This window comes from Vanessa tameamea, chromosome 2 (genome assembly GCF_037043105.1).
Source record: "Vanessa tameamea isolate UH-Manoa-2023 chromosome 2, ilVanTame1 primary haplotype, whole genome shotgun sequence".
NCBI classification, from domain to species: Eukaryota; Metazoa; Arthropoda; class Insecta; order Lepidoptera; family Nymphalidae; genus Vanessa; species Vanessa tameamea.
The window spans coordinates 13442545-13463382 of record NC_087310.1 but is presented as its reverse complement, the minus strand read 5'-3'; the positions used below and the strand labels follow the sequence as shown (position 1 = coordinate 13463382).

The following is a 20838-nucleotide window of genomic DNA, read 5'->3' as shown; positions in this document are numbered from 1 at the left end:
TTGTATACAAAAGTACGAGTGTAGTAGGTGTTTAAATCTATTCAATATACTATCTGATTAGACTTACCGATATTGGTATCGACAACTTTGACTTCGCTGGTGCTGAAGTATTCACCGTCGTGAGCGGTGACCTTCACCTCGTACTCCTGCCCCGGCTCCAGGCCCGTCAGGATGACGTAGTCGTCCTCCGTGACTTCGTTGCTCTGCAACCAGTCCGGATGACCTTTCAGTCTGTACCAGGCGACAAAATGTGTACCGGCGTGACCGTCAAGGGAGGGAATCCACCTGACCAGGATGTGAGCCGTTCCCTCCTTGGCCGGTAGCGTACTGGTCTCGAACACTGGTATGTCAGGCACCGCGTTGACCATAGCCTTTGTTGTTTGTTCTACATAATATTTATCTCCTTCTCCTGCTTTTGTCTTCGCGCGGATTTCAATTCTGTACTTCGTGTTCGGTTCTAATCCAGCCAACTTTGCGCGATCAAATTTGGGATCAATCTCTTTTTTTCTCTCTTGCAGTGGTCCGAGGGATGTGCCGGTGACTTTTTGGTAGTAGATCTTATATCCTGTCAATATACCGTTTTCGTCCAATGGTTTGTCCCATTTGAGAAGCATAGCTGAAGATCCTATCGGATAAACTTCGAACGATCTGACCGTTCCAGGTTTACCTTCTGGAGTTACGAAGCTAAGAGTTTCACTGGGGGGTCCGTTGAATCTTCCATTGTAGACTAGGATCCTAGCATTATTTTTCTTGAACGGCTTAAATTTAGAGACTAGAGCACTGGACGCGTCGGCTTTAACCAAAATTTCTTTCGGCCGGTCTTCTTCTCCATCTGACCAGGTCTGGATTTTGTATCCTTTAAAGTGTCCTCGGACCGACTCAGGCGTCACTGGATTCCAACTCAACAATGCTGTAGTGCCCGTAGTTACTTGGACAAGGGTGAAGTTTAATGGTGCCTGTAATGGAGTATCTTCACCTGACCATCCAATAACTTCAACTGGGGCGACATTCGAAGTTCCTTTGGAATTGACAGCGATTACCTGTAAGGACATAAGCGTAAAATAAACTTTACTTTACTAAAATGTTTAACCTGAAAAGTAAATGTATAATAAAAAAAGAATGATTGAATTTACCTTGATCTTGTACGGTTGGAAGGTTGGCGTATTGGGCACTACAAGTTCAGTCTGCTGCCAATTCCTAACCTGCTCCTCGGTCCAGGTCTGCCCCGTGATGTTTCGTCTCCAAGACACCAGGTAGTAGAAGCCGGGACCGTTGTGCTCGATCTGGGGCATTTTCTGAAAGAATGAGTAGGAATCGTTAAATCAGAGTCGCGACCGCTGGGTGCTGGGCGCTGGCCGCTGGTCTCCGACACGCACCGACCACGAGATGACCATGTTGGTAGGGTGGCTGCCCTCGCCCTCGACGCGGTCGGGGTTCTTGTAGGGCACGTCGGCGCGCGTGGAGCACACGTCGGAGTGCGCGGAGGGCGCGGAGGGCCCGATCTTGTTCCACGACAGCACGCGGAACGTGTAGTTGGCCCACGGGCTCAGCTCCACGGCCCACGACGTGTCGATGGCGGGCACGCTGTCGCTGGCCAGGTCCCAGCTGTCGGGCGTGAAGCTCGTGTTGTACTGGATCGAGAAGCGCAGGATGGGCGCGCGGTTGTCGCCCATCGAGTGCCAGCGCAGCTTGGCCAGCTTCTCGTGGCACTCCACGCCGTCCAGCGCCGGCGGGTTGGGCTTGTCTGCGGACGGAGGCGGTTGGATCACTCGAATGCGGAACGTGTGTTATTGTTGAGCCGGGCGCCGCTCGCAATAGGAGCATACCTTGAACGGTCAACGTCGCCTGGGCGCGCGCCTCGTCGATGGCCGTGCGCGCGATGCACGTGTATTCCCCGGAATCCAGCTCCGTGGTGTCGGATATGAGGAGCGAGTAGTCGTTGGTCATCCGGAATCTCGGTTGATTCTCGAAATCGATCGGCTGTCCGTCGTTGAGCCAGATGATCTCCAGTTTCAGCGAGTCATCGGCGTTGGCGTTGCAGCGGAAGGTCGCCGAGGAGCCCGCCGCGACCTCGTAGTGCTCGGGTTTGTCCGTGATGACTGTGCGTTCTGTAAGACAGAGGAAACGTTTATTTTCGTCTTTTATTGCTTTCATTAAATGTATAATTGTATATACATTTATAATAAATACAGAAATTACGCATTTCTATGTAGTCCCTATAACAACTCTTATTTAAGGTTAGTACAATGAAATAAACGTTACGGTACAATTAGCGAAAAGAAGATCATACTAACAGAAGAAACATACTAACTTTTAACAACAAGCGATCCAAATGCAGACTTTTCTCCAAACTTGTTCTTTGCATAGCACTGGTAGGTGCCCATGTCGGTGTATGATACGTCTCTGATCACAAGGTCGCCCTCCGAAGTTATGTTGTACCTGACGAGCGAAGAATTCACGTGATTAACATTTTTTAAGGTTATAAACGAGCAGGTAGCCTGGCAAATACACCACCTGGTGTTAATTGGTAACCAGCACCGTAGAAACTGGCACTATAAGAAGTAATAAGCATCCTTTAGATCCCAATATTCTGGGAACCAAGATTTTATTGAATGTTGTGCTTGTAGTTAAGTGAGCTAGTGGATTCAGTCAGCCGTCTAACCGAAATACAACAATACAAAGTATTGCTTTTAAACAGTAGAATATAACATAATTATATAGATAGCAGGGGCCAAGCGAGGGAACTATATGACCTTATAGAACCTTGTTTAGCAATGGCCCAATCACTCATTACGTCATAATAAATCAACGCAGAAGCTGTTCTATTTGGCGATAACCAACACTGCCATTAAAACATTAATTTTTTTTTACAATCATGTAAAACAAAATAATTAATATGATAACTTTATTAACAAATTGATAAGTTCTCGACAAACAGTGTTGTTTCTTATTTATTAAGGACATTTACTATCTAGAGTAAACTAATTGGCAAATCAAGACACGGAAATAGTTTACGTTTATCGAGTCGCTGAGTGGGTGGCCAAGACATTATGAAACAATTATTTTAATAACAAGAAAAGTGCCGAGGCTGCTATTCGGGGATCTAGAATTAACAGTCATTGACATAATTAAGACCATAGGCCATACTATACTATAATAGGTATAGACTATGAATATGACATACACTGTACGATAGGCATTGCAATAGTTGGTCAAAAGCTTATCTTACTCTCTCTAAATAAATCTAGACAAATGATATTCATAATTGTTTCCTTTTATCTATTTTTAAAATTTCTGGAAAAATAATAATTGAAGAATTAAATTATATATTTCTACGTCTTAGCTATTACCGTAGCAATGTATAAAAATAACATGTAATCATTGACACCATTTTTGACGGGATCCAAAAGAAACAACGACTGTATATTAGTGTGGTAACTTTGTCCAAGAGATACGATTGTTTTATTGTTATATTTATATCGAAATTTTCGTGCTTTTGGTGTATCTTTATTTTATTTTGGTGTATTTGTATTTCAGTGTGCCTGCATGTACCAGGCAGCCTAAACAATAGCAATGGTCTCTTAGATTGAGGTTGTAATTTTGTCGGCGAAGTTTGTGACACCATATCAATTCAAATTATAGAGGACAATACTCACTTTCCCCCGGTGACGTCGACGTCGTCTCTCATCCATTTGACGATAGGCTTGGGCGCGCCGAACACGCGACACTTGAGAACCGCTTCCGAACCGTCCACTTTGGTCAGATTTTCCGGACCCTCCTTGATTTCTGGCGGTATGGCTAGAAACAAAATGTATAATTTGATAAAATGAAGTCAACTAAAAGTCTATTTATTATTATATAAAGATGATGCACAATTTTCTTAATATAAATGAAACTAATAAATCACTCGAAAAGATGAATAATTTTGTAAAAAAATTTCGCGTTCGAGACCACAGATTATACTTAATTTAATTAACATTTTGGCAGATTCTAAATAAAAAACATACGATCTGGTCTTGGTTCTTCCAGTCCTGTAGTTAATGGATCATTAATTAAAATTACTCCGCATAAGATTTATAACCATTCATCACAGATATAACAATTAGCAGAGTACAAATTAAAAGTGAGGACGAATTCATTCCGCTAATGTATTTCATAAGTTGTACCATGTATATCTTAATTTATCATCTAAAAATCCATTTTTAAGCCAGAAAATGTATACAGAACACGCATTAATCACCATTTTTACTGTCTCGACCTATTTATTTATAAATAATTCATAATAACTCTCGCATTGTGAGCATCCGCAACAATTCGTAGATGCAGTGTGGGCGTGTGAATGTACCGCCGTCCAGCGACCTGAGCGGATGTCTCTAATACACCTCGCATCTATCATTTAGACTGAACTTAGGTTGATGCAGGATATGATGCAGTATTTGTGAACGTCTTAACGGATTTTTGATCACGTTTTTTATACACGGTTAAGAATAATAGCTAAAATGATCGTAGTACAAAACGAAATCCTATTTCTGAATGTAATACTATTATCCGTAAATGCTAAAGCGTAACGTCATATTATATACGTTACCGTGAACAAATCGATAACTAAACAAAGGTGTGAAGGGTGATTGAACTTTGGGCAAAAAAAATATGCCCCCGGGTTGTAACCAACCGCGGTCCGGTATTTTCGGGGGTTGCAGATGATTCAGCCGCAGGTACGGAACACGCTTTGGATACGCAAGAATTTGTGCAGCTGGATGTTTTTTTGCATCACTTGAGTAACTAATCTTTGCGTAGTTTTTTTTTTAAATGCTCGTTGTCATTAAATTATAATGTTTTTTGTAACGGTTTGTTTACACAATGGCAATAGTTGTAGAAAAGTTATACATACACCGTCGTAGTATTTCTTTGTATTCATTTTAATAATAAGTATATTTTAAATATCTAAATAATTATTAAATAAATAATAATAATAGATGCGACTTGGCAAGAATTATAAACCAACGGCGAAATTAATTTTTTTTTCTTGTTAGAAATAAAATTTCCTTTAAAGTTAAAAAAAAATCACACCCAAATAGTCTTGATATTTTATTGTTTATTAACAAGTTACCTAATTTTCATGTTCGTTACGAATTGTTTAATGCAAAAATCATATTATTATTTATACAGTGAAGAGGACTCGTCAGCTGTGACGCAAAAGTAACGACGCCTTAATTAAAATTTCCTCTCAGATACAAATAACACGACATAGTAAATATGAACGTAAAGCTCGCTTATGATTGTGGACTGAATTACGACAATCATTTATAAGGATATTTCGAAAGCAATATTCTGACGTATAGTGACATCAGAAATCTGTTTTTAATTAAGATGTGAATAATTCTGAGTAATAATCTTTTTCACTTTACTATGAGTGTTTCTATTTTTTTTTATATTCTTAATTAGCTAACTAGCCTGATAGAAGTTGTCCTGTATAATTTCAACTACATACAAAAATAGTACCAAAAAAGTACTCTTCGGGAAAAATATTCCCGATTTTAGTTTCTTAGTTTTACTCTACATAAAAACCTAATTCAAACAAATCGGTCTAGCCGTTCTCAAGTGACGTACTTATTTTAGTTTGTATTATTTAAATTAAAAAATAAAATATACTTACATTGTACATTTATGTAGACGTCCTTATAAACGTATCCGTTCGAGTTGGTCGCGTTACAACCGTAGTTGCCCGTATCTTTCTTCACCAGATCCGTGATGATGATGGAATTAGACGTGACCTGTCTTCTGGGGTTAGATTCCGCTTGCTCTATCGGTTTACCGTTGTGCACCCAAGCTATTTGAGGTTCTGGTGTACCGCCAGCTTTACAATTTATAATGGCTGTCTCCCCTTCGGCGAGGTTCTGGAATTGCGGCTCTTCGATGAAGAAAGGAGCGGCTGTGGAGGAGATATGTTACGTATATAGCGTCTTCGAAGGAGTTTCTTTCGTCGGTCAATGCGTCCTTTATTTTAGAAGAATAAAAGACAAATGTATAGATATATGATGGTAAAAATATTGATTGTAAATACACAACAAAATCCAATCCTTAACTTAGCTGGACGTAAAATATAACTCGGATTTTCCCATACGTAATATTAATTATATTATTTGGTGATAGACGAGTCCGTTGCATGATAGTTTCCTTGTGTGAAAAAAGGAAAATCGATTCTTGACAAAATAAGATCAGAATCAGATCCTCTGATCTGATTTCGTCTATAAAAAGGGCAAGAAAATATTCCCCGTGCTCAAATACCTATACATACCAATTGTCAAAAATACACATATAGCTATATGTTTATGTCTTCGGAATATATTAAATATGGAACGTGCATTACCCAGCAAGGAATTTGTTTATGATATATTATATTAAATTTAAACCATTATTTTTAAATATATGCCACGTCAAGGAAATATACAGCTTGGGGCCTTTAAAATGGTCTACTTTATAATTTCGATGAGGGTATTTCAAGCCCTTTGAACTCTGTTTAGTATGAAATCATCAAATATAAAGTATTTTATGACTAACTAAGTGCTTACTTGAAAATACAATAAATGACGAATAAAGGAAAAACGATAAAATTTTATAACTTAGTTCATTTTGAATTTAAGTATATCAATGTTTCTTTTTCAAAGCATCAACTTTAGGTAGCATTATATTCGAAATTTATAATCCCCTACCGGAGGGTAAATGTTGTATCGGTATAACGAATGGGATTTAAGTTATTTTGAGGGGTAGGAACGCATTACATACATCATGTCATAAATACTACGGTTTTTATTTCAACCACCATTTGGCAAAATACGCTTCCCTGGTTCCGTATGCATTTTCCCTTTGTTTCAACACCTTTTAAGGCTCAAATGTTCAAATAAAGCCATTGTTACGAATCCAGCCCCTCGCGAGCAGAACGTGATCGCGTGATTAAAGCAATGCATGCGACTGTAGCCCTCAACAATGCCAGTAACACCTTCGTATTGAAAACATTTTTTTTATTTTACGTTAATTATTTTTCCCCCATTTGTAAACACTTGAGGAAATATCAAGTAAAAATAGACCTCTTAAGCGAAAATCCGACTTTACATACAAATTAAATTCACCCGTTACATTAATCGTTCGCTCAGTTATTTATTTTTATTTATTTAAAATTGGATCTTGTATTAACTCTTCTATTTTTGAATTTCCGAACTTATTAAAGTTGTTTAAAAAAACAGCCCCCAATAGTCAAAGGATTATGCTGGACAAAGATGTCTGGATCTTATTCCACTAGGTTTGGCAGATACCGAATCAAAATTACTTCTTACAAATGAACCTGACACCACCGAGCAAGATTTATTAAACACGGATTAAGCACATGAAAACATATTCATTAAAATTGTATTTATACCAAAATACTTCAAGGTTGTGCAAGTGTGCAGTAATCCAGGGATGTTTATATATCGCATACATAACACTTAGATGTAATCCCTCAATTGTCGCGTGCATTGCTGAGTTATTCGCGTGACACAATTACTCCAGCGTAGTGACGCGTAACAGCAATGTACTAAACAATTTATGTAACGAGATTATGCGATCGCTTTGCTGGAGTGCGATCGGACATTATCTTTCGAACTGCGGTCAGGAATTATTGGAATTTCTGATTATTGGAAGTTCTGTCGAACTGTGTTTAGTTAGCTGAGTTTGCTTCTAAGGTATTCGATGAGCGGCATTGTCCTATTGCATTACAAGTGACTTCTTCTATTTATTGACAAAATGAGTTACGAAAAATCACAAGTTTACATTACTTTTGAAAAACGAACACGCCTATTTTTTTCAACGTAAGGAAAATTCGCGAATCTTGTGCTGGTATTTATGGCGTTTACAAAATTCTCATCAAATATTCCGTAGGCTTATTAGATCATAAAACGCGCTGCAAGACGCTTATATTTGCATGTACCAAAAATGCGAAACGGTCCATTGTCCGAAATATTGCGCCCTTATAGGGACAGCGACGAACCTCGCCTCAATTGGACGCATTAGAGCCGCACTTCCGGACCGTCATTACGACTAAATTACGCTTACGCTGGAGGCGTTTCATGATATAGAATTAGAGCAATCAAACGTCATCGCTGTTATCAAGTCATGTTATAAAAACAAAATAACATCTTCTTACACATGTTTCTCATTGAAGCACGGTGGTTAATTATGAAATCGCTGGATGAAATTTCTAACGGCTCTAAATATATGAGCAAAGTTCGCCCTTTCATTTGTACGGTGGGCGTAATCAGACTATATTATGATCCTATAAATAGACGAGCCGGTATAACGATGCTCATGTACACGCCCGAGTCGTCAGCTGGGCAACATGAAAGCGCTCTCCGCGAAATAAATAACCGGGTTGCGATATTCATAAGGCAAGGGAAATGGTAAGGGTGAGGGCACTCGTTCAGGCTTGCTTGGGTTCGAAAGTTTCTCTCGTAAAGCCAAAGAATATTTTTTATTTACGAAGCTCTGAAATAATTCTTCATGAACGATTTTGTATGCCGTCTGAAACGTCGTGTTTAATTTGCATTAGGTATTTTGAGCCGTTAAATTTTTGAGGTAAATTGAAAATATGAGCCCAGAAAGGGTACAAAAAAATGGATGAATATATTTATCGAGAAGTTTTGTGTGGTTTAATTTAACATACCTTCAACGTTTAACTGGATGGAGTACGTCTGGGCAGTACCAACACCGTTGCTGACTTCGCATGTATATGTTCCCTGATCTTCGTAACCAGCTCGTTTGATGACTAAAGTTTTTCCATAATTGTCTTGAGTTATCCGCTGTGATGATAATATCGTCCGTCCTTCTTTTTTCCAAACCACTTGAGGTAACGGCCTATAGATTAAAATTGCATAAATTTCGGACGTTGCAAATATGTCTCGGAAGTAATTACAGGTTATAAATATTTATATTTAAGTAGATTAGTTGGCGCAAAGAAACCCATAAATATTGTTTCATAAATATACAAAAAATGCGATTCACTGCATCTACGTTGTACAGCTTATATATAAATAAACTAAATCGCTGGTATTTATTTACCCGTTTTTATTTTATAAACACTATTATTCAGGAAACGGTATTTATAAACGACAATGATAAAATACCACAAATAACAATGGACGATAAATCACAATTGAATTCAATAATAGGACATGTTCCAGATTGCTGTTATCCAAGGTTTTCATAGTTCACAGGAACATGTATGATTTATCGTGTTAAAAATAAAATCACAGTCACTAATGACACATGTGCAATGTTAGGCGCCATTAACTTAGTGATTCATTTGATCATGTTGATAGTTACGAGGCTTATTAAAATTCTCAAGCTGAGTACACGGGTACGTCTAAAGGCGACCTATTTGGCACACGCCTCCCCTTATAAAGCCAAGTCTGAAAAATGCATTATAAAGTCATTACCCTGATTCTCTAAAGTAGTTCAAGCATTATAACAATGTTACTTTGACGGAACAAGATCAAGTCTGTTAACTGAATAAATAGCATGCGGGTATCGGTGCCGTATATTTTATAGATGAAAGCATCCTATTTGTCACTTTAATTGTTTGAATACTTACGTCCCGCCATAAATGCAATACAGCTCCACTTTCTTGCCTCGCCATGCTTTCTCCACTCTTCTGGTCGTATATTGCCGGACAGGGGGATACTTATTCGATGTCGGAGATATGCCCGTTTGCTCAACTTGCAGGTAAACTTTATTACCTAACTTATACTCATTTCTGAATACTGATTTTGCGGCACATGTGTAGGCGTAGTCTACGCTCGCGTCGAACCGAGTTACGTTCGAGAACCACAGGTTTCCCTCAGGATCTAATGTCATACGTGAATTGTTTATCGTCTTGAGCTGCCCTTGTTCGCCTTGCAACATCCAGTAGACATTCGGACTGGGGTGACCATCAGGAGGCGCGCAGGTAAGGTTGAATGGATGACCTTCCTGAGCAGTAATTGTTTGTTGAGGTCCATCGGTTTCTTTGAATGAGTTGAGCTCTGCTTTCCTCACGTAAACCGAATTCGAGGTAGCTGTTCCCCATTCGTTGTAAGCGAAACATTGGTACTGGCCGAGATCCTCGTTGCGTGGTTTACTAACGACCAGCGTACCACGGCCTGGTTGCTGCGAGATTCGATTGTCGTAGCTCGTATATTCAAAGGGCTTGCCGTTCTTGATCCACCTATACCTGTTGGACAAAAATAACCGGTTAAGTATGATGTAATAATGAAACGAGAAACTGTCGATTCATTATAATTAGCCATGACAGAGTTTTTGCACGTTCAAACGAACCTTACTCCCACTACATTTTATAATAAACAATGCTGTTAAAAGAGTACCCTTAAATAAATATTATCTTTGGTGGAATATAAAAACGTTGTTTAACATTTTTATATATTTACATAAAAATATACTAAACATTTCTCGTTATAGATGTCATAATATTCGAACGTTGGTAAAGCATTGAAATGTCAATAACCGACAACAAAGGACTATCGGAACAATATGTTGGATTTCCTGAATTATTTTTCAATACTTTCACAATAGCAAACAATTTTTGCGTTATAATTAATTAAGAACTTTGCCCTTAATTTCGAGGTAATCAGAATAGGTTAATTGAAGTTACAGTTTTTCATAGTACTAAGCCAGTTAATTTAATAAATATTATTACGTTCTGTATAGTAAATAGTATATCCAAAGTAATTTGAGTAAATATAACATTATTAACAGTGACACAATATTTCCGATGTCTGCTTCTTGAGATGGCTGCGTTGAGTCAGAATGACTGACTCATGAATAATTTATTAGGATTCATAATGTTCATGAACGAACTTGCTTCTCCTAAGCCGCATATGGATACAGACAGCTTCACTTTGGTTGTAAAAGTTGATAAGTTTTAACTTCGGGTTCGAAGTATTCCAAATTTAATTAAGTTTTTTATATCAATTAAAAATTATATCAAAATCAAATCAATTGTTTTGATGGAACTAGTTTAAAATTAAATTACAAGATTTGACCCAACACACATATGTTATTATATAAATATATGTTACATAAAAGTAAAGCATTTACTTAAAACACTTCGAAGACGCGAGAAGTAAAAGTTTAAGAATTCATTTGTATAATTAATTATTTTTAAAGAGATTACAATAATTTAGATTGACGCAGACCCTCGTTGAGTTCGATCGGCATGAAATCACAAAACGTCTATTGATTATGCAATAAGTATTGTGTTCCAGATCTGGAGTTTCATTAGTCAAGAGTTTGGAGCACCTATTATACATTCAGTAATATAAACTAGGCACGATGTTTTCAGTATGTTTACGTCATTCAGTTTATAGTGAGAAACACTTCTAAATAATTGTTTTATAAAGCTTCCTCTACTAACGAGATATTTAATGAGCGAAGTTTTAAGCAATTATCACACTGTCCAGAGAGACAATTCATGCATGGAACATTTTTTTATAGTTCAAGTAAACATAATGTATATATTTTAGTGATATTTGTTAACACCCCACAATCTGCTTTTATGACAGGGTAAAGTATTTAACTATAAAAATACCTATAGGCAACGATCACGATAGGAACTCAGCCCTCCCATACGAATTCGAATTGCCTTCCACTTAACCGAACTCGTTACAGCCAAGTGTGTGCAAATATGTCCTACGCGAGGGGAATCCTACTATGAAGATGGGACACTTGAATCAAGGAGCCATCGTCATCCCGCTCTCTTGGTGTAACGATTCTTCAGTTGATCTTCCAAATCATTAATTCTTAAGTCAGATCTTTTGAACGTTTTTTACCAAACAACAGTGCAGAAAAGGGAGCGCATTAGATATACTGTCTGTATAGTATATTTTTATTTCGCTAAAAACTATTGGAACACAATAACGAAACGCAAACGGCATCAATAGGAGCGCTCGGGGCGATAAGAGGAAGGGAATATTTGGTTTGCTGACTAATTGGATAGTTTTGTATTATATATTTAATAGTCATTTACTAATTCAATTTCCTTAAAAGTATGTTTTGAACTAAAAGGTATTTCTTCAAAAAAAAAAAGGTTTTTTTACCTTAATAGCGGTTTTATCTCGCCACTCCTAAAACAAGCACGCACGCACGCACGCACATCGTGGACAGCTATTTGGAAGATTTATCAATGCTATGACCTTAGACTATAGTTTCGTACTGTTTTCATTATGTAACAATATGTTCATGAATCATCATCATCCTCCTGCCCTTATCCCAATTTTACTTGGGGTCGGCGCAGTATGTCTTCTTCTTCCATACTTCCCTGATGGACGTCATCTCACAAGTGACATTCTTTCTAACCATATCGTCTTTCACACAATCCATCCATCGTCTCTTTGGTCGTCCCCTACCTCTATATACATCCACATCCATGCTCAAGACCTATTTAATAATTCATTTTTTTTAAATACTAAATACATTAACAAGATAAATCCGAATTATTTTTACAATCCGTATATTTTTTTGTTATGCTAAGAGATACACTGCAGTAAAGTGTGTGCACAAATAAAACTCTTTGTATTTGTACAATATGTTCAATGTATAAAGGAAGTAGGGCACGACTCGCTGTAAGAGCTTTTTTACACTTAGCATACTTGTTAGATTTCATACTTAACCCTATACTGTCACAGCCTTATATCCGACAAGATTAAAAAAAACTGCACAAGAATGCACTCATCTAAATGTATTCATAATACGTATTCGTATGCGTGATTATGCAAGAATACCGGTAATTTACATTAATCGCAAACGATTTGAAATGTTAACATACAATGAAATCATTCATATACCTTTTTATGGGTGCGTAGTTCATTTACTTGATTTATCGATAGTAAAAGACACACAACTTAAATTGTCTGGTTATAAGTCAAATGATAATACTTTATATGGCTGTGTTGGTAGGATGAGTTCGTGTACACAACAGCAAAAGGGACAAAATTGTATTCGCCATTTAACAGTTTATATGTCTCGTATTGCTAATGTCTATTGGGCAATTAGGTATAATTAGGGCGTCTTATATCCCGTCTGTATTACTACTACTATAATATTGAAAGTCTAGCTAATTGTACGTCTATATACATTAGTATTGTTAAATGCGTCAGCATATTATGTTGTTCTATGTAAGACGTTTTATTATTTATAGTGGCTGTTGTCATAGTTGCTCGCTCACCTTTCACATAGTAACACAAAACAGAATGTGTATCTGTGTAATAAGTGGTAAGTCGTGGTCTTAGTAATGTATGGGAATCAAACCGCACTACCGTTTGGAAACATTCAAACACTTACAGTGTTCGATCATCTGATTGATCGATTAAAGTAAAAAGACAATATTTTTAACGCAATCTGGGTTAAGAATTATGACAATTTATGCTCATAAATATATAGTCACACCCTGTAGTTATTATAAAAGGAAATTAGCTAGTCAAGTCACATTCGCAACAGGCGACGCGATGTTTAATTTACTAATGTATATTTCTACGTGACCCACTGACCCCCTATGGGTTATGGGTTATGGGTAACGGCTTATATTGATAATAAGTTATTTCTGTTTTTAATACTTATATGATTACTACTACTTACTATTATTGTTTATTTATATTGTATTAAAATATTATATACTATATTTTCTATCCATCTAAACCGGTAAAGTAATGAATCAAATTCGATAAACACGCAATAGTAAAAATAAAATGAATATAATAATATACAGATGTCAAATTGAAGTCTTATTAAAGTCACAAATTATATAATATTAGATGATATTGCATGAATTTAGATCATATTCCCTAATCGTTGTCGACCAATTAATTTCATATCGAAGTTTAGTTAATTTAATATTTATAGTTTCGAAAACTTGGCGGACATTTATTTTGAACAATAGAGCATTAACTTGGTGTTCGAATATTGTGCAATTTTCCTTAACATATTATGAGACTCAATAAATTGTCATATTTTGCTATTTCAAAAGATTTTATATGACTTTATTGTTTTATTTGATCAAAATGTCAAACATTACACGAATAGACAAGCGTCCTTCGCCTAGGTCACATCGCAATGCATTGTGCGATGCAATCGAAGTAAAGGTGCAGGATATAACCACTTTGCCACCCGGCGCGAATCTGGGAAGTGATATAACGAACGTCGTAAGAACATTCGCGTCCGTCTACGTCTCGAGTAGGTCAGTTGACATTTTCTTGCTAATCGATGACTTATTTCATTCAGAGCAACCATATACGATTAAAGTTAAAGTTATTCTTGCATATGATTAAAGTTCAAATTAAAAATGAGCTAAAACTAAAATACGAAAGTGAGTTTGTTTCCGAATCCGATTACAAACCGATCATGAAATTCTGAATACACGTTGTCAGAGGTAAAGATATAGTGTATCTATCAACTGCCACCACCACACGGGGCGGGAACTAGTCATGGTAAACATTTGCACATTCTCATCCCCAAAAATCTACCAGGCAGATTGAGATATATCTGACCTGTAATCACAAAACGGGAGATTATATCGATAGTGAGAACGTATAGGCTTGATACTTGTGTTCAATAACTCCGTGAACTTTCAAGTTTAACAAGTTTATATTGCATCTATGTCTCTATGATAAGAGCAATAAATGCAAAACTGTACATTTGGAGTTAGAGAGCGACCGACGTCAGTTTAAAACTATGAAATTTTGTTAATCGTATTATTTATTAGAAGTCATTGCTCCGTCGTTGGATAGAGGCAAACTATCAACTTCACGGTATTTTAAAATTCAATTTAACAATTATATATGTATCAAATAGTGCTATGTAATCTTTTGTATGTTTAGTATAATGAAAAAAAAACAAGTCTTTTCATACCATTAGAATAAAAAAATATTAAATAATTGGAACTATTTAGAAAAAATAATAAATGATAAATAAAATAATAAATAGTTTAAAATGCTGTTTTGCTGTCGAAACTAAAAACGCCCCGTGGATTCGCTTCGCATGGATGAATATAGACTACCTCGTTATAATTAGGAACGTCTTGTAAAATATAAAGGAAAGTAACAGCCCCGTATAAATATCCTACTGCTGGTCAAACAACTGTTCTCTTAAGAAGAAGGTAAAATAAAGTATACTCAAATATATAATACAGCATATTTACATATATATCTTGAAACTATACGTTATCACAGTGAGAAAGTTCCATTTCAATCGGGTTAGAAGGAATTTATAAGTATTTTTTGGTATTTATATTGACCCAACAGGAAATTAAGCATTAAACGGTAATTAATCATAACCACGTGTTACAGCGTCGATATCCCATACGATTAGAATGACGTCACACTGCTGGGAAAAAATTTAAGTATTATTTGTGTTAATTGGTATAAGTTTATAGCTTAGTTTTAGCTATATGTAAAATTGAGTCGAGTTAAGGTGTCGACGGAAGTGAAAATTCAATAAGACAGGGTGTAATGACCGGATGGTGTATAAGCGTGGATCCTGTTACCGGGAAGTGATTTAGCGAATAAGAGGATTAAATTCTGTTTACGTTTCACTTATTTCTCGGTTGCACTGGATTCTTATGGCTGTGGCTGAGACTAAAGTCTGAACTCCAGTAAACGTTTTGCTAGTTACATTTTCACGTTTATGGCGTAATTTGCTATTACGCGTCCATACTAATATTATAAATGTGAAAGTAACTGTCTGTCTGCGTGTCTGTTACGTTTTCACGGCTAAGCGACTGAACCGAATTTGATGAAATTTTGATGAAGCAAACTTGAATCTCAAAAAAGTATATAGGCTCGGCTTCTTTCGACGGTTCTTCTGATGTCAGGGTATTTTCTTTTCCGAACCTTTGGTAGTGTTTAATTCAACAATCAGTAAGTAAGTGTAATAATTCCATGGAAAAAAAGAATGTGATTTGATTTGTTTCGTTTGATTTATACCTAAACCTTCGACACTCTAACTAATAATCTAACTCTATCTTTAGTTTCGTCAGGTATTAATTACACGCAATATAATTTTGATAAATATTGCGATATTAGGATTGAAGTAAACTGAATGACAGGACAAGGAGGACGAATCGGTTTTAAAAAAAAATTAAACCAACAAACTCACTTATAGATAATAGTTATCATATTAAAATATACTTAGTCGTCTAATCATTTAGACGGAGTAGCGAGTCTTTCCATTTAGTTGACTTTTGTGGAATTTACGGAACTAGGAATATAAATGATAATAATACAATATACGACAAACGACAACCGACTATAACTCGCGTGGAAAGATGATAAAAGCAACCGTTATAAGTGGCGCCAGCTCAAAACTAGCTACCAGTTAGCAACGTATAGCTTTATAGCACGCTAAGATCGTAGGAGAAAGGACGATACTTTCCTGTTTTCCGTATGTGAAATTCAAGCCTTCCCTAGTCGTAATCCCCCAGGAGCCGGGGATGCTCTTAAGTAATATGGCGTGGTATGAAAGCGCTTACCGCGGTGTATAGAACTTGCATCGCGCACTCCTTGAAAGGTATTTTTGAGGACAAACTTTTTTCTTTCATAAATTCTAAGTTATCAGACTTCCTAGCAGTTTTTACTATATAAAATCGACGTATTTGAATGTTTTTAACGATTACTAGACGATTTTAGACGTACAATCGGTTGAATTGCTTCGAAACTAATTTAATATTTCATCTGACTCTTGTTTGTTAAGTTTTTTTAAACATAACGACAAAGGTAACACAATATAAACGTAAATCTAAAAACGCAAATAAAACCGCTGAGCTTAGCTATTTCATTATATATAATAAAAAATGACGTAATCCCGTCACACGATATAATTTTTTTTTATATGATTACGAAAGTAAAAGCATTATTTAATTAAAACGCAAAACTAGGGTGTAAAATATATAATGAATTTCACAGTCACCATTCGAAGGCTTTCTATTTCTAGGAAAGTAATTGTAGCGCAACCCAATGCAAACGGTAATGAGAGTTGGCGAGTGAAAATAGCATCGTGCCCACCTCCGGCAAATGTTTGACCAAACCACACGATTCAATTTAAGCTTTCATCTTATTCAATTTCCCACATTCATATTATGAAATCTCATCAATAATCGACTATTCAGGTTAACATTTCTGTGTTAGTATAAAAAAAAAACGTAAACATTAAAATTATATAACGTATATATTATATGATAACATGTAAGTTACTAAGTTACATTTACATTAAAATACAGGAAAACTTTTTAGCTGTTCTATATGGATCTTCTGAAAAGTTTATAGATTGTTATGATACATCATCTAAATATAACTAGAAGGTAGAGAAATATCGGTAATTTAATCAAGTACAAAGTAGAATATTTAGGTAATCTACATAAGTAAATGTATTTTAAATTTAATCCTAGCCTTTATAGATTATATTAGTAATTATAGTTTATAGCTGACAGAAATCAAATATTTTACGCATAGGGTCATATCACCCTGACCTTTATAACATAAGGCCGTTATGTTCATATTATGACATCATTGTTCTCGTCATATTTCTATCGTTTCTGATACTGTGACCGAGACATCGTGTGACAACATTTTGTTACAATTTACAACATGACATTTGAACTCGATATATGTACATGTTTCCAGTTAAATCAACACGTCTCAACCTATTTGGACAATAGTTCGATTGATTCAGCGGTGGTATAAGAACTCACTTCGCGTCTCATTTGTGAAATGTTGAAAATCGACATATACTGGATACGCTATTTGGATATGTGTGTCCTATAAATTTCTGACATTTCACGATTATGTTCTGCGGCGAGTTTCGGGTTTGTTCTCATATAATAGCTCTAGTGTCATAAACATTACGAAGTCACTAGAAATCTGATACGGTGGCCGGTATTCTTAAGGAGTTTCTTGAACCATAGAACGCATACGGAATATATCTAACAAAAAAAAGCCATATTTATACATTACCCTACACATTTATTGTATGAATATGTTTGTCGCCGCGATAATTTTATTTCTACTGTTATTTATTTTTGTTTTGTTATTCTATACTACGTAAATAGATTTACACCCAACGTATGTATACATACCTAAAACGTTGCATAGCATAAGAGTGCTATAACATAGGCGACACGATATGTCTCAAATATCGATGTATGATAAAAAGTTACTATTTACAAAAACAAACGAAAAAATAGTAACACCATATGATTTTTCATGTAAATATGTTACAGAAACTAAATACGATATCGAATAGTAAAGTTCACGATCGTGCAATCTCTTGGCAAGTGGCCGGAATTCAGGTTTAGACCTACTGCTCTCAATACCTTGTACTGGTCTGTGGCTCAAGCTAAAGAAAATATAGAAAACATTGTTTATGTTGTTTGGTTAGATGCCGCATAGATCCACTTAAATACTAATCCAAAATAGGTACAAACTTTTTCATAAACGCGTTCAAATAATTGTTTATTAATATAATATATCTTTGAAGCTTATAAGATGAAATGGAAACATTTTCTAATAATGTCATCAATCAAAACTATTCCTGACAGGAGTTGAGAAGGATTACACGTGGTCGACATTATCCATCTTGGTCAGAACATAAGTAATTAAAGAAACATAGCTTAGATATTATTTCAACAAATGTATGTATATTTATAACTACCCATAGTATACAAACCGTCACCCCCATTTTACACCCTCAGGTGGTGGGGGTGAATTAAAAAAGTCCTTCCGCGGAACTCATATTATCTACATACTAAATTTCATATAAATGGGTCAAACGATTTAAGCGCAAAGAGGTAACATACAGTTACCTTAGCATGTATAATATTAGTACAGCTTTAACAAAATATTAAAAAAAAAATTGTTGAAAGTAGACTGGTGAATGCTAGTGAAACATTAAAAGGAAAACCGAAATAGAAAAGTATATAAACTGAGAAACGTTTGGAAACTAGAATAATTTATGTACAATATATTGTTTTTCAAACTAATACCATTATAGAACTTTAGGTAGAAATGTAATAACATTTAAAATCAATACGAGCATAATTTATGTGAGCACTATGTTTATACTTCAACGATTCCAAATAACGATTTTGCATCAAATGATTCTCGGAATATGACCTGCATCGAATGAGGTCGCCGTGTTCGTGATGTTTTACAATCAACCACCCATTAGAATTACTTTGGGACACTTTTTAAGGATTCCATAATTGGAATTGGCGGTTGTTTCTATAGATACTATTTCTGAGTACACAAGAAAGTTATGACTATTTTCAATCATCATTTTTAAATAAATAAACTTATAATTTCAGCCAATAAACAATACTACGGTTTTGTGGTGGTAACATTTTATCATTCAAAAGCTATCCGTCTCGGCTTCGCACGGATAGAATATTGACTCTATTGGTTATAGCGACGCAGGCCAGTAGTTTTCAGCCAATTTACAGAAAATCTTAAGAAATTATCCAACTAAACCCTTCTCATTAACGAAAACTGTATGAAAATCCGTTCGCTTGTTCTGCATTTATCGCGTTCAGGCAGACACACACGGTGGAACTGACACCATTTTTACATTCATTTATAATAAAGCTCCGTAAAAGACAAAGTAATTAAACCATAATTAGTGGCTAAACAAATACAGGAAATGCTATAATTTCCCTTTGTTCCCGATAAATTAATTCCGGGATAAATTTATAAATATAACGATCAGTAGTCAGAGTGTGAAAATAATTATATCGGCGTTGCCTTCGAGAGACGTGACCACGGGGTGAATATACGTGAATCGAATTTGTTATAATATTTAATAGAATATTACCAAGTGTTATGAATAATTGAATACTAAGTTATTATTTATTTTAATTAGTGATACGCCTTATTACATTCATGCGATAATTTGATGAAGGCTTTTCGACGTTCCTCTAGATGTTTAATTGAGGTTGAAATGGGAGATCGAAATTGAACTACATCTTCGATTTGGTAATGTCAAATCACAAATACATTAATGATTGCTACTAAACCAGGTAGTGACGTCAGCAAATTTTCAGATTTGAATTGTCATGGTATCTATTTAAAAATTATAAAGCGTTTTTTTTTGTTAACGATCACAACCTATTTAATTTAACGGAGATCGTGAATTCTTGGATTGAGTAAACGTTATTTGGAGGTTCCCAAGTATTTATGAAAAAAAATTATGTTCACCATTACAATTGTGAACATGAAAAAAAACAGTCAACCATTATTAAAATTATTGAAAGGTTATTTACTCAGAATTAATTAATAAATCAAACAGTGTAAAAATTTCACCAACATTTCCTTCAACTACTTTGAAATCTTAAGTCAACGTTGAGTTTTTAACTTCGTTTGTCTATTTTAGTACGACGATTCATTTAATTACACATACATTACTCAGCGCAGACTGCAGCACAGGGCCGGCGAGGGATTTTTATGACGACAGACATGTATGTTGCCATATCATAAAAAAACATTACGATCTGGATTTAGTTTTATTGTAGTGGTTTGTGTATAATATTTGAAGACAGGAAGTGCAAAATCCCAGCCAACGCCACACATACAAAGCGTTTAGTAAAAAAAAAAAAGCAAACTTTATTTCAATGGTCGGGCTATGAACAATTTCATGTGATTACGCACTCCTCACCCATCAGTAGTAATACTATTTAATAGCAAGAATTTTATTGCTGTGTTCAGATATAAACCGTGAGTGAATCAGTCTTAGATATCTTGTTTGAAAGGATAAAATTTGTTACAGTGACAA

At 35.6% G+C, this 20838-nt stretch overlaps 1 protein-coding gene across 4 annotated transcripts in view; it reads right to left on the bottom strand.

Moving 5' to 3' along the window:
* Nrg (Neuroglian) overlaps positions 1-20838 on the bottom strand; it is a 31675-nt gene that overhangs the window by 4909 nt on the left and 5928 nt on the right. For all 4 annotated transcript variants that reach the window (XM_026631248.2, XM_064216244.1, XM_064216249.1 and 1 more), the window contains exons 4-12: positions 9626-10243; positions 8699-8889; positions 5657-5932; positions 3657-3798; positions 2312-2439; positions 1827-2108; positions 1377-1744; positions 1134-1295; positions 68-1040 (exon numbers count right to left, since the gene is read on the bottom strand). In XM_026631248.2, the coding sequence (XP_026487033.1) occupies positions 68-1040; positions 1134-1295; positions 1377-1744; positions 1827-2108; positions 2312-2439; positions 3657-3798; positions 5657-5932; positions 8699-8889; positions 9626-10243 (3140 nt within the window). The remainder of the gene's footprint in view (positions 1-67; positions 1041-1133; positions 1296-1376; positions 1745-1826; positions 2109-2311; positions 2440-3656; positions 3799-5656; positions 5933-8698; positions 8890-9625; positions 10244-20838) is intronic.